Source organism: Plecotus auritus (assembly GCF_963455305.1).
Source record: "Plecotus auritus genome assembly, chromosome: 4".
Classification (NCBI taxonomy): Eukaryota; Metazoa; Chordata; class Mammalia; order Chiroptera; family Vespertilionidae; genus Plecotus; species Plecotus auritus.
In genome coordinates, this window is record NC_137775.1 from 37,549,305 (window position 1) to 37,564,651 (window position 15,347).

General features: G+C 40.4%; 1 protein-coding gene across 2 annotated transcripts in view; it reads left to right on the forward strand.

Annotated features, from left to right (window-relative positions):
- Positions 1-15,347, forward strand: part of LAMA4 (laminin subunit alpha 4) — a 147,768-nt gene that overhangs the window by 46,847 nt on the left and 85,574 nt on the right. For both annotated transcript variants that reach the window (XM_080665457.1, XM_080665456.1), the window contains 3 exons: positions 3,030-3,110; positions 12,642-12,856; positions 15,007-15,081. In XM_080665457.1, the coding sequence (XP_080521583.1) occupies positions 3,030-3,110; positions 12,642-12,856; positions 15,007-15,081 (371 nt within the window). The remainder of the gene's footprint in view (positions 1-3,029; positions 3,111-12,641; positions 12,857-15,006; positions 15,082-15,347) is intronic.

The following is a 15,347-nucleotide window of genomic DNA, read 5'->3' on the forward strand; positions in this document are numbered from 1 at the left end:
GAAATATTTATTGAGTGCCTATGTGCCAATCATGTACCAGTTGTTGGTCAAAGTAGTGAATAAGACAGTCAAAAAGTCATGCCTTTACTAAAATAAGTCAAAATACAGCAGTATTATGAAGCTCCTAAAGCAACTGACATTTTCCCTTTTAGGCCAGATTATCTAGCATTTCAGTTGATCAAGAAGCTATTGTGAAGGCCGTTAATTCTTTTACTTATCATTTATTTTTTAAATATATTTTTTATTGATTTCAGAAAGGAAGGGAGAGGGAGAGAGAGATAGAAACATCAATGATGAGAGAGAATCATTGATCGACTGCTTCCTTCATGCCCCCTACTGGGGATTGAGTCCACAACCCAGCATGTGCCCCAACCAGGAATCAAACTATGACCTCCTGGTTCATAGGTCAAGGCTCAATTACTGAGCCACTCTGGATGAGCTGTTAACTCTTAAATAATTGAAGCAGAAACTTGCCAATTGGGTAATAACCTTCTTACCTTGAAAGAGAAAAAGTTCCCATGGGTATCAAGGACAACCATTTCACCCATGTTCTTTCTCTCTGTGTGTGAGTGGATCCCAGTTCCAAAGAGTGAAAGTCTTATGGAATGTGCTCTGCAGTTAGGAGCATATTCACAGACATGAAAACTGAAGTCTCCATAATACAGATTTGAGGCTGAAAAACCTGCTGAACATGAATACAAAAGCAAAAGTACACCACCAATAAGTAAAGAACATACGTGGGAAGGTTGAGGAATTGGGAAGGGTGTGAGAGACCTGCTCTCTTTGTAGTGGCAATAGTTCTACTTCCCAAATCCCTGGGGGTGAGGGGGAGGGGAATCTGGGACAGAAATGGGGGTGGGGAGGTAGTCAGTGATCATAAAACAGGACAAATTTGCTTGGACCCTATGAAGTTCTAGCCTTTGATCTGGCCTTATTATTGACTCAGTTAACTGATCTCAAACACTAATCAAATACATTATCAAAAATCAAATACACCATTGTCTCTTTCAGTTGTTTTAAAATTCATTTCTATTTTCTATAAAAATGAAACTGCCAGGACTTTGATTTGAGTTCAGAAAGGCACAAGTATGGAATCTAAATCACACTCTCAGAGATCTGCTATTTGACCCAGGATTTGGATTTCTAGTTACAATAGCCACATCAGAAAGCAAGGAAATAAAGTCTGAGGGAGTTTAGCAACAAACAGTGCTGAGTCTATTTTTCTTTAAGTTCCCTTGAGGGTTTTCCAAGAGCAAAAGGCTCCTTTCCTCTTAGAAAGGGCACCATGGCTGCTAGTGCGGGCTGAGAAAGGCACAGTGTTTTCATTTCCCCAGCCAAGACAGACTTTCCTCTGAATAAAACACAAACATTTAATGCTGATGAAAAACAAAAAAAGGAACCCTCAGCGGCTGGCATTGCCTCTGAGTCTCCCACCACAGAGACCAATGGTCACACAGCTATTCCCAAGGACCATTTCCACAGAATTCATTTATTTATTTTGGGGTTGGCCAGACATCCACCATGTCTACTATTAGCTATGGTAATGGCTCCAATTAAGGAAAATGTCATCTGTTTGAAGCAGCAGGACATTAGCTCAAGGCAGATGACTCCAGACACTGGCAGATGTTTCAGCTCTTCAAGCAGTATGCAGGCTGCTGAGAGAAACATCTTCAAAGAAACATGAATGTCCTGGACTCTTCACTGACAGTGTTTCTTTAAGACAGCTAAGGAATAAGAACAAGCAAAATGAAGAGTAAAGGCCAAAGAAATGTAATTTCATGGAATGTTTTTAATCAAACTGTTAAAGGAAGTAAATTGTGGGTATTACCTTTCACTGAGAAGCACATACTGTTTTCTGACTTGATTTTATAAATATCTTTAAACAAAGCAAACACATCCATTTTCTTTCCTCGGAAAGCCCATTAGGGTAAAATTGCTTACACATGCAGTAATGTGAGAATAGCAGATCATGCTCCATCGATTGTACAGTACCTAGGCCAAAACTAATTTAAGAGTCTTTAAAACTTTTTATACCCACCTCATATGGGTGGATTCATGTGTCAGTGTAGAATTATCCAAACATGTGCAGAGTAATATTTCACTTCCTCTGCCTTAATAATTAATTTGGTTATTTATTCTGCTGAACTAATATTCTTATTACTTTTCTGACCTAAATTTTATTATCTAAAAAAATATGAAGATGAAGGATTAAGAGAGGGGTTCCGTGGACTAGAATCCTTTTACTGTGGGTCCTATTGCTTGAGTACTTGCTTTGTGACTTTGATCAACTAGGCCAGTCCCTCCATCCTTTGTTTCCATTCTTCAAGGAGCACATAAAAGAAATTAAGGTTCTGTGAAGATTATACTTAGAGTACTAGAGGCTCAGTACACAAAATTCAGGTGGGGTCCCTAGACCTGGCCGGCGATCAGGGCTGATCGGGGACTTCCTTCCCCTGGCTGCTGGCTGCCAGCGGGGCCTTCCTTCATTCTGTGCCACTTCCTGGTGGTCAGTGCCCAGCATAGCCAGTGGTTGAACTCCAGGTAGGTTGAACTCCAAGGGGACAATTTGCCTATTAGCCTTTTAATATATAGGATAGTTTAGAATTGGCTCATACCTGTAAAGAGTGGAAGAGATCTAGACATAAAAAAGGGGGAACTTTCAAATTTATACACAGAAAGTAATGGGAATAAGAGAAAATTCTCACATAAATCTAAAATTGCAGGCAAAATTTGCTTATTTTATCTGCCTTTGGATATGTGTTTTAGACTTTATATATAATATATGGTTTTCTGAAATGCCCACTGCTTCCAGTAAAAATAATGAAATGCCTCTATGGAAAAATAAGTAAGGCGAACCTGGAAAATGGTTTCACAAATGGAGTGTGGCATTTTCTGTCTGAGCCTCCTGGCCTAAACTTTTCCAAAAGGAAGAGCATTTACTTTAAATAAAGCAAAAGACCACACTCATTTGAAGAAGCTCTCTTCAGTGATTTATGGAATTGACTTCTAATATCCCCTTACAATTCCAGTTTTGCAGAATCCTGCTATAGAAAAAATGGAGCTGTTCGGTGTATTTGTAAAGAAAACTACGCTGGACCTAACTGTGAAAGGTAAGCTAATAAAATGTACCATTTTCTGTGTGGGTCAAAGAAAGCTTTCTGTTGCTTGCATTCATCAGGTCTGCCTTACTCCCCTTCAATAGGTGCTGAAGTGGATGATTGAGAGGAAGGAGTAGGAGATAGCATTTCATAACCCCATGCCCCAGACACAGATATAACAATATGCTCCCTAGGGGCCCAGGCCAGGGCCACATCCAGATAAATGTACACAGAAAGAAAAAAATGAGTATGTGTATTTTAAAAAGATTCTCTGGATGGTTTTGGTAATACTCCCCTCTCTCTCTATCATTGAGAACCAGTAGTATAATTGATGGAGAGTGAGGCTGCCTTGGTAAATAAAAAATAAATCACATCCTCTATTAGAGCAATAAGTTTAAAATACATTGCAATGCACTGAAATAAAATTGAAAGTCAAAATTAAATCCTCTATCAGAGCAATCCATTGAAATACACTGAAAAAAAGCACAAATCTATTATTTAACTCAGTCTATACACCATTTCCTCCCCTGAAATATATAAAAAAAAATTTCATGAGCGTTTGAATTTTCTGAATCACTGTTTGGTATCTACACCTAACTTTCTTTTTTTTGAGTTGCTCTGAGCTCTGCTCAACCAAGAAAGGCCTTGGGGACTAAAGATGCAAGGCTTCCCATTGAATGATTTCTTGGCAAGACATTTCCTATTCTCCCCACCTGTCAACTGCTCATAGATTTCTATGATAAAATGGTCTCACCAAAAAAAATCTCACAGAAAGGCCTTCTTATTTTCAACAGAAATACATTAACCATGGCCTCATCATTGTGTTTAGGCAGCAAAATGTTAGGTGGTGTCATAAAGAAAGGGAGGGAAGGGCCAGGAGGGACCAGTCCAACATCTAATTCAACATTTGCAGTGTACTCACCTCCTCACAACATCACATTCCCGACCAGCCTGAATGTGACTTAGCCTTGGGATCAAAACATAAACCTTAAATGATAAGCCAACTCACTTCCAAAGAAAACACCCTCCATCTCTCAAAATGCAGTTCTGCAACTCTTTATAAAAAGCCACAATGTCTATGGTACAGAGAAAATCTCTATATTCAGAAGTCATTGTTATTATGATTATTAAATGTGCAAAATGTGGATAATTCTTTCTCTAAAGGGTCGTGGGATTTTTTCCCTTTTTTTTTTAATTAATCCTCACCCAAAGATATTTTTCCATTGATTTTTAGAGAGAGTGGAAGAGAGAGGGAAAGACAGAGAGAAATATCGATGTGAGAGAAACACACAACACACATCAATTGGTTGCCTCCTGCACTAGACCTGACCAGGGCCCAGGCCAAAGAGGAGCCTGTAACCAAAGTATGTGCCTTGACTGGAATCAAACCCGGGACCCTTTGGTCCCCAGGCCAACGCTCTATCCACTGAGCCAAACCAACTAGGGCAGATTTTTCCCTTTTTTGCTGTAAAGGAAGAGGGAAAGTAAAAGCTGAGGGCCATGTGAGTTTCATCTTTCAGAGATGATCAGATTACCTTTGGTTGATTAATGATGGCAACACACTCATTCTATTATTTCCTTACTGACGGACCCAGGAATATGAGGCACTTGATTTATTCTTTTTTGTTTTCTCAGTGGGGGTCTGAGAGGATTGTTAATCATCCAGGGATGGAGTTTTTTTTCTCACCAGTGTTTGAGGTTAAACTCAATTTAGTCTGATAAGGATTAAGCTGTATTCCCAGATAATGGGTGTTCGATGGCTCCTGTGAGGAGAACTAATGGCCTTAAATAGATCCCTGCTAACCTAATGCAAGGCCTCCCAGAAGTGAAGTAATCTCAGCCCTAAGAGCTCATTTCTACAAAACTGCACAGGTGCAGCTAAAGGTTCTGTCTGCAGCAGTGGGGGGTTCTGGCACAGAATAGCATGTCCACCTGAGATGTGGGGTAATGGATAATAAATCCCCTGGCCCACATCAGAGGCTCCTAGGACCTGCCATTACCCCATAAGGCTGGATCAGATTGGGTGCTTATGATGGACCTGGATTGATAGGATGGAGGAGAGAGCACTAGTTTGGAAAATGGACGTAGAGAGCCTGGCTGAGTTTGAATCTCAACTCTAGCCCTTTGTGATCCTCCTGGGCAAGTTATTTTGACCTCTAAATTATGTCCACATCTCCAGAATGGAGAAAATTAAAATACCCACTTTATGAGACTGTTGTGAGGTGATGATGCCAAGTTTTTAGTATGACACCAGGTACTTAATACAGGCTCAATAAAAACTAACTGGTGACAGTATGAGTCACTGTGGTCATTGTCCAGTTTCTATCACTGGCATAATGTGTGTCTGGGACATGGTGGCTCACTTCCCTGACTCTTGGTTTCCTTAGCTAGAAATTATGGCTTTGAAGTAAATAGTGCCCTTCATTGATGGTCTCCTGTGTCTCATAGCTTTACATCCTCATCTCTCAGCCTCATGACCATCCTGAGAGGAGGCTGTATTTTGTCACTTGGTAGATGAGGAAACAGAGGGCATGGAAGGTGATGGGACTTGTCTAAAGTCACATTTCTGCTATGTGAGGGAACCAGGATTTGTAGTTGAGCTTAAAAACTGGACTCTTGCCATGGCTTGGTGACTCGGTTGGTTGAAGTGTTATCCATTACACCAAAAGGTGCAGCTTTGATTCCTGGTCAGGGCACATACCTAGATTGCGCGTTTGATATCCAGTCAGGGTGCATGTGGGAGGCAACTGATATCTCTCTCTCTCTCTCTCTATCTCTCTCTCTCTCTCTCTCTCTCTCTCTCTCTCTCTCTCTCTCTCTCTCCACCTTACAAAATAAATCAATAAAAAACACATATCCTTGGGTGAGGATTAAAATTTAAAAATCTGGACTCTTTTCCTGTCCCCATACTGCTTTTCCCAAATGTCTTCCTATTTTAAATATTGACAATTAACAAATTTGATGAGTCTCTGATATGCAAGAGAAAAATTGTTAATCTGTTACTCCCAGAAGTCACTCCCTTCCACGGGAGGCTACGAAGGTGCTAGAAGCAAGCGTCCCTTCTAAAGCCTTTCACCTTTATTGGGGGAGGATCACTTCCAGCAACTTTTTATCTTCCCCTTCTCTGTCCACCCTGTCTCACATCCTACAGTTCTAAAGAGAAAGCACTGAGGTCTTTTACATAAAAAATTGATCTTACAATCCAGGGATTCCTCCTAAAAATGGAAATGACCATACAGTAGTTTGGTGCAGTGGATAGGGACGCAGAAATATCTGAGACATGATTTATTATCCTCAATGAAAGTCAAGACTAGGGGAGGAGACAAACCTGAAAACCATCCATTACAAGGCAGAAAAAAGGAAATGCTAAATAAAAAACAAGCAAAGACTCTTCAAGAGTGTCATGGAAAGAATGATTTGATTTTTTTTCTTCCTATGGAAGGTCTGAATCATCAAAAAAAGGTGGTCTCAGCTGCTTTTGATTTGTGTTTGACCCTGGGCCTGAGAGGGGGTTTCTGTTTTGAAATTGACAGCCAAATTGTGAAATTGTCCCAGTTAAATTTCATCTAATCTAAGCTCTCAATGTCTTTGTGAACTTGAACTTGTCCACAGATCTTTTCAAAATATGCAGTTGATTCGTATTGGTATCGATTCAAACAAAAATAAAAATTGGTCCAAACAAAGAACACTCTGGGTGTTTTTTACTTAGAGGTTATTTAATCAAGAGAAGGATTTCAAATATGACTGTGTGTAAATGTCCCCTGAAAACCTTTAGATTCCTGAGCCCTCCTCAAAACCTCTCTGTGCCCCCTTGTAAAAGGGTGAGGCCTAGGGACCCGTATTGTGACTGCACCATGGATTCTCTTCCCAGTCCTCTGCATTATGAACTACTGCTGTATGTCAGTCTTCAGTACCACACCCGCATAATAAAACACAGTGTTTCTCTAACTGTGATACCCTTGTATCCTTGAAAATATTCATCGAGTTTTATGGGTTCTTAGTGAATATTAACTTTGTGTTTAGTTTTAATGATAATCTTGATTTTTAAAGTTAATTGAACATGTTCTGGACTTTCTGTATCATTTTATAATAAAGGGAGATCTTCTTCAGAGCTGAGGAGAAAAAAACAGCCAGTGGTGTGTCAATGACATAGACAAGTGGAGGCTGAATGGCATGATATCAAGGCAAACAGAGTCATTACATGGCACATGGCGGGGCATGCATGCTGAGCCAGACAGTCCTCTAGCATGTCATGCAAGTGGTTAGTCACTTGCAACAAGACATCAACTATTGTCTTGAATTAATACTGTTACTTTTAATTTGATTAATTTTCCAGTTTTGTATTTTATTTAGAAAATTCATCTTGGTTTTCAAGATGTTTAAAAGCCCCAGGCACAAGGAGTTTCTACCTATGTTTGAAATATTTAAATATTTAAAGATAATTTAAATGAATACTGGAAGAGGTATTCTATAAGAATATTTTTGTTTCACAGGGATTCATACCATATACAAGTTGGAGAAACACTGGTCTAAAGCGTAACCCACGAGCCTCTTACTGTGCCATGTAAAACAGCTCCAAAACCCTGTCTTCACAGTCAGGTCCATGTTTCTTAGCCTGCTCTGGCCCCTGCCTGTCTCTTCCCGAAGTCCTTTCCATCCTCATAACTTAAAACCCACGTACTGGACCTGCTGCTCCCCAAATCCACTAGATCAGTGGTCAGCAAACTGCGGCTCTGTTGACTAATGAGTTTGCCGACCACTGCCCTAGTCCTTCATACAGGTCTCTTACTTACTAATACAAGGCATGTTAGATGCATACTGCTTCCATAAAATCCGAAGTATAAACTAACTCAGTGGTCGACAAACTCATTAGTCAACAAAGCGGCAAATCGCGGCTCGCGAGCCACAGTTTGCCGACCACTGCACTAGATCAACTGTGGAGGTTACCACATTGTGTCAGATGATAATGATAAAAATAATAACTAGCATTTAATAAGTGCTTACAGTCTGTCATGCACTATTTACATTCAATGATACATTTAAGTCTAAAAAATCTATGATAATACACTTTTGTCTTTTACAGAGGGAAAAATTTTTTAGTCTGTACTATTAAACTATGAGTTCTTCAAGAGAAATAGCATCATATTCATTTATTTAGTCACTCTTCCCCCATCACAGTATCTGGCACATGGTAAGCACTCAGTTATATTTGTTTTGGTAATATTTTTTTCACTAAAACAACACCTTTAATTTTCCTTTAAAAGGCACCATGTAGTGGAAAGCCAATTCTTCCCCTATTTGACCCCCCATTTCCCATCCCATGCCAGGAAAATGGAAAAGTGTGGCCCAAGTTACTGCCTTCTGACTGAATAGAGGTTCCAAGTGGAAGTTTTCTTCTGATGCAAATAATTATAAAATGCACAACTGTATAGATAGGAGTTTTGTAATTTTCATCCCAACATGATCTTTCCTCTTCTCCTAAATAGTACATTTCAAAGATGATGAGCCAGAGACTCAGAGCCATGAAGTGGCTTAAGCTAAGGACACATAACTGGCTAGTGGTAAACCTGAAACCAAAACCCAGGGCCCTCAATAGTCCATCCAAAGTTTTCAGTTAATAAACATATATGATCTCAATGCCCCAGTATTCCTCATTGTCTCTTATGGCAGCGTTAATAGAATACCTTAATCCATTCAATTTTGCAGTGAAGTGAGAGACAGCCTAAACCCATGTGAGGATTCATCATGGATTTTGTTGCTTAAGGATCAGGAGAACAATGGAGCAAATTAAAGCAAATCCCAGTGCACCTTATAACCCTAACAAGAATGGCTAATCATAGTGTCATCAGAGATGATGATGATGACAGTGATAATGATTTTGATGATGGCCTTGATGATAGAAAATAATAAAGAAGGGCAGGAGGAATAAAAAGATAACATTTACTGAGGCTTATTATGACTCAGGGATTTATTTTGATTCTTTCTAAGGCATTAAGTTTTTCAAACTTAAGCTATCAGACCTGTTATCTGTGTACAATTCTTATGCCTCCCTACTCTCTGCCTTGCTCCACTTCTGGATTCTGACTCTCTGACCTCAATGGATTACTTACATTTTCCTAGCTTTATTTTCCTGTCTTTCATTGAGAAGTAGATAGTATTTACATGGCACCTACTATGCAACAAGAACTTTTTTTAATTTAATTTAATTTAATTTAATTTAATCATTAATTACAGCTACACACACACACACACACACACACACAAAAAAAATGACAGCTACATAGAAAGCCTTCTGTGCCACCAATGACAGCTACATAGAAAGCCTTCTGTGCCACCTATGGCCTTGAGTGAAGCAGAGGACAGGAAAAGAGCTCCAAAAATTCCCCAAACAATAACTATTGGTAAACATTTAGTCTGATTTCCTCAAAACAACCTTTTGTTTTCCATTTTGCCCAAATAATACAATCACTAACTGAGATGACAAAGTTCATATGCTGGTCTTTCCTTTTCTCTGAGTGAATTGAGTCACTAATAAAGCTAGAAATGAGATTGTGGACCAAGCTGCTGGATACCAGAGCTCCAGTACTGACTCTAAATCCAACTGCTGATCCTTTTATATCCTTCCTATTGTACTTTTGAAGGTAGGAATTGGGTGCACTAATATTATTTGATTATTCAACTATTATAATCATTAATTGGTTAATTACTTAATATATTAATGCCAGACTTGTGGAGTAGAAAGAGCATTAAATTTGGAGTCCCCCTAATATGTTGGAGCCCTGTAGCAATGAACACATTGTTTAGCTTTTCCATGCTCTACTTTCCTTATTTATAAGAGTAGGGGCTTTTATGGGGCCATGAGTAATAAACCCAGCTATGTGAGCCTATAAAAATCTGTAGTGTTGAAGTTTGGACAGTGACTTCAGAGTTGCCGCCAAATCTGTCACCAAAAGATGTTCTTGAAACTCAAAGTAACTTAAAGTAGGTTTCTAGCCCTAACCGGTTTGGCTCAGTGGATAGAACATCAGCCTGCAGACAGAAGGGTCCCAGGTTCGATTCTGGTCAAGGGCATGTACCTTGGTTGCGGGCACATCCCCAGTAGGAGGTGTGCAGGAGGCAGCTGATCGATGTTTCTCTCTCATCAGTGTTTCTAACTCTCTATCCTTCTCCCTTCCTCTCTGTAAAAAATCAATAAAATATATTTTTTTAAAAAGTGGATTTCCACTGTGATTGAGATTCTGACTTACAGAATAGAGATCTTGCTTTTTTCTCTTATGGAAGACCAGGGGACAACCTATGGAGATCAAATACAGTGAAATTAAATGGAGAAATGAACGTAACTGGCATCTGACTTATGCGAGCTTGGGCCAGTCCCTTCACTGCTGGACCTCAGGACTCCCAGCTGCACATTAAGGGAGTAGATCTGAGTTCCATTTCACTGAGTCTAAGAGTCTAATATTCTGTTTGGTGAACTGCAGCAAAGGTTAGAAATTCAATCCAGCCATGTGTTCCATAGAGGATTGATTTGTGCTGGCTTGGGGACCAGAGGGCCAGTAAGTTAGAGGTGCAATGACATGAATGAATGAATATGAGTAACACAACTCATTACACATTTTCTCTTGGGGATATCTCTTTGTAGATTGTGTGACACTTTAATTCATTCTTATCTTTATATAGACCTCGATTTCTAGAATTCAGATATTATGTATGATTGTGCTTCATTTGTTTCCTGTTCTTTCAGAATGGGCTGTGTATTTTTCCTCTTCCTGTCTTTCTGTGCCTTGCATAAAATAGACATGAATTGTCCCTCTGTTGGATGAATTCACTCATTCAGTTATAGTAGCAGCAGTGCGGTCCAGGGTGGAGTGAAGGAGAGAACATGAGGGTCAGAAGGTCTGGGTTTTGCCCTGTGACTTCCTGGCTGTGTGAGGCTGGAAAACCAAGTAGCCTCTCAGCCTCAGAGTGCCAGGCCTGTGTGGCCTACCTCCCGTTGTCTGTGGTAACTAAGTAATCTCGCCCAGATGAAGCTCTGAGATCCAAGGCAAGTCAAGGGTGTAAAGACTGACCACACACCATCATTACAGCTACACACACACACACACACACACAAAAAAAAAAAAAACCTGAGATGTAGGAATAAAGGCTGGAAGATCATATGCAAAATGTTGAACAATTGTTTCATTAGGGCTTTGGGATTACAGGTGTGATTTTTATTTTTCATTTCTCTATTTTTCAAATGCTCTGAATCATAATTTTAGTTCTTTAAATGGAAGCTTTTAAAATGTAGTATCTTGTTACTACAGACCAAGCCTTACTTATTTCCTTGGAAAGTCCTCCCTTCCTTTCCATTCCCAAGGCCAATGCCCTAGCCCAAGCTCTCCACACCCCACCCTGGTCTCCCCATTCCAGCCTGCAGTCCGCAGCCAACATAAAATCCAAATTTTAACTTCTTTGTTTAAAAATAGGAAAATTTAGCAATACAGGTCCTCCATTCCCTCACAGCTACCATTTGGCAACAGTTGTCAGGAACCAAGCAGCAGCTGGCCCTTATATGGGGCCTGTAGTCCCACCACTCACAGCAGGGCCTGGGCTGGCCCACAGGGCACCTTTGGGAAAAATAGAGAAAAGCATGTGTTCCTCTGAGCAGAGGCAGCCCCACCAAGAGTGCACAGTTTGGCCAGGCCAGCAAAGGTTGGATGGATTTCAGTCACCACTCTCCAACGGGGCTAGGCTGTCTCATGAGGGGCCCAGCCAGAATGACCATAGGCACCAGCTGTGCCCCCACAACAAATGCAGTCGTTAGGTGCCTTGGCCTCTGTAGACCCAGAGATCTAAAATGTCCAGAGTAATGGCTGCTTAGACTCCAGCTCTGTTTTTCTGAGGTACCCTCAGCTCTGCCCTCTGCCTTGTCTCCACATTGCCTTTCCTCAGTCACAAGATGGCTTCAGAACTAAGAGCACCACCTGACTCTTCATTCACCTACAGATGAAAAGATGCCTCCCCATAACCCTCAAACAAGAGCCCTGGGCCACACTCCAAGTGAATCACCTCTGAGCCAATCCATTTTGGACAGGATAGTGCCAGGCATTGCTTGGCTCAGATTTAGGTTATCTGATCAATTCACTACAGCAAGGTGGACCGTGATTTATATCAGTGTTTCTCAACAAAGGCATTATTAACATTTTGACCAAGATAATTCCTAGCTGTGCACTAGTAGTGTGTCTCATTTAGCGTATCTAGCACCACCCATCACATGCCAGCTGTGCACGCCAGTTGTTGGAATGACCAAAAACACCCACACATTGGTCATATACAGACACTCCTACATCTGGAGGGCTGGCCATGCTGAATGGGCTGTAACACACGGGGGAGGGGTCGTTCCTTAAAAACAAAGTCTGGTTCTATTAGGAAGATGGGAGATGTGAATGAATTCTGGAAAAGCAAACCACAAATATTAACTATGCTTTTGTTCTAGATGGGAAAGAGGATTAAAAGGAAGAAAAACCATGGCTATTAAATTTTTAACATGTGGTTCCCCTTCAGATGTGCTCCTGGTTATTATGGAAACCCCTTGCTTGTTGGAAACACCTGTAAGAAATGTGACTGCAGTGGAAATTCCGATCCTAACCTGATTTTTGAAGATTGTGATGAGAACACTGGCCAGTGTAGGAATTGCTTACGTAATACCACTGGATTCAAGTGTGAGCACTGCGCCCCAGGCTACTATGGGGATGCCAGGATAGCCAAGAACTGTGCAGGTACAGTACTGTAAGTCCTCAGACAGCCACCTGGCCAAGGCACGTCCTGGATTTAGATGTATTTATCTTGGGAAAATATCACAAGTGCCCCCTTGTCACTTTTCCAGGGCAATGCGCATTCTCAGGAATGGGCATTCCAAACTCACCCGTGGTGGATACTATCAAGGCTACTAATGTCACTTAGCTCATGAGCCAAGAGACACTGACACAAATGAGCTCTTGCCTTGCCATCTTATATCCTTCCCATTTTGATCAAAGAAGAAAAGCAGACTTCCTTGGACAGCCTATGATTGACCAGATTTCTGAATGAAAATCTCCATGGTTCACATCACTTTTCTTATTCTGGAAGCGAAGTCCCATTTTTCAGTCATGTTTGGTAAACTGACATTTCAGTGCAATAGGTGAGCAAATCAATTACTCACCCCCCAATTTCCTCAAATTGTCAGAGCAACTATCTCAGGTAGAGTATAAGAATTAACTTCAGTTAGACTGAAATGTATACATTTCATTGATAATTTCTGTAATCCATTTGCCACACAGAATAAAGCTCTTCATAGGTAAAGTTAAATTGCCTTTCTCTAGGAATAAGGCTGAGAATGAATACTTCTTACTCGTTTGTGACTTTGAGGGGAAGAAGGGTGAGGAAGAGGTATTGTACTCTTGTGGCATGCCCCCATAGGAAATCTCCTCACTAAAACAAAGTCCCACTTAAAAAGATTCTAAGTGCAAAGGTTAAGAGAGGAAAACACATGTGCTCTTCAGAAATCATAATAACAGTAAACATGTCTACAAGAAAGCAAAGTACACAAAGGCATAATACCGAAAAGGACACAGGGAAGAGCGTTCTGTGTCCAGACAGACTGAAGAAGAAAAGCAGGCATCAGAAAGAACGCTGGCAGCTCTGGCTGGGTGGCTCAGTTGATTAGAGCATTGTCCCACACACCAAAAGATTTTGCATTCAATTCCTTGTCAGGTCACATACCAATGTTGCAGGTTCATTCCCTGGTTGGGGCATGTACAGGAAGCAACCAATTGATGTTTCTCTTTCACATACATGTTTTTCTCTCTCTTCCTCTAATGTGTGTGTGTGTGTGTGTGTGTGTGTGTATACACACCCTGGGGCAAGAATTTTTAAAAACTGCTGGCAAAATCAAAGCCTTAGACATTGATGAATATTCTGATTCTCAAAACATTTACTAAACTTATGTTTAAACTACATAGAAGCAGATCACTCTTAGAAAAGATCTAAAGCTAAAAGCAATAAAGCATGATCTTGCTGAATGGTTTAATAAATCTACATTCTGTGGAACATTAAACAGCTGAAATGTAATAAATGCATTTCCCCTTACAGCTAAATTTTTTATGATTTTTCTCTAAAGACAGTTAAAAGATGGGGAAAATTCACAATTGTATTTCAGCTTATTGTTAGCATGGATAGCTTAGGAATTCCTTTTTCAATATCACAAGTTAATTTCTATTCTGAAACTCTGAAATGGGGGTTTTGTTTTTCCAAATGACTATCTTGAAAATCCTCAGTAGATGAATAATGGGTTCTCAGGATTTCTAAATTTATGTAAATATGTTCCTAATTTTTTCCACGACATTATTCCCACCATCACTGAGAGCTATCACTTGGAGGTTTGGAGTCAGCTTTGCCAAGGGTCAAGCACTGTGGGAGCCAAGATTTGCTCTTGGGCCTCCTCACTCTCTACTCGCTGGACTACTCCTCCTTCACACCTGGCAATGATCAACCCCGCAGTTGGATTAAACTGGAGAATCCGGCTGCAATGAAAGGCTGGCTTTCAGAGTCCAGATGAATAATGGGCTCCATGATTATCTTGTATCTTGTGAAATTTACCAGGATTTTTCTGGACTGAAGCAGCTCTATACTCATGTCAGGATCCCCCCCAAAAATTGGGAGAGAAGTCCTAGAAAATTTAAATTCGTTTTTGCCCAAGGGCCTCCTTTGAAAATCTCACTGGGCTGGGGCTCAATTGGGTGAGGGGCACATTCTCTATATCATAGAATATAATTAATGCCCATTGAGTAATTATATACTGATAGCCAATATTTCTAGAAACCATGAGAACATTGCTATATTTTAAGCACTAAGAAATGGATCCCTAATCTCTTATTTTTGTTTCCCACAGTGTGCAATTGTGGAGGAGGCCCATGTGACAGTGTAACCGGAAAATGCTTGGAAAAAAGTTTTGAACCCCCTACAGGCACGGACTGCCCAACCATAAGTAAAAATAACAGTACATGATTGACTAACCTCACTTTCTCTAATGTGCTGCAGGTGGAGGACTAAGGAGAGCTATGCAATACCCCTCTCTAGAAACTGCCTGAGTTTCACCCCTGGCTTTAACCCTGTCTGTGCCTCAAACAAATGTACCCTAAACAAAAAATATTCAGGTGCCCACTTGATTCTAATTTGCAAATAGGTGATTTACATTTAAACACCTCTACAAAACTTATCAAGCCTTTAAGT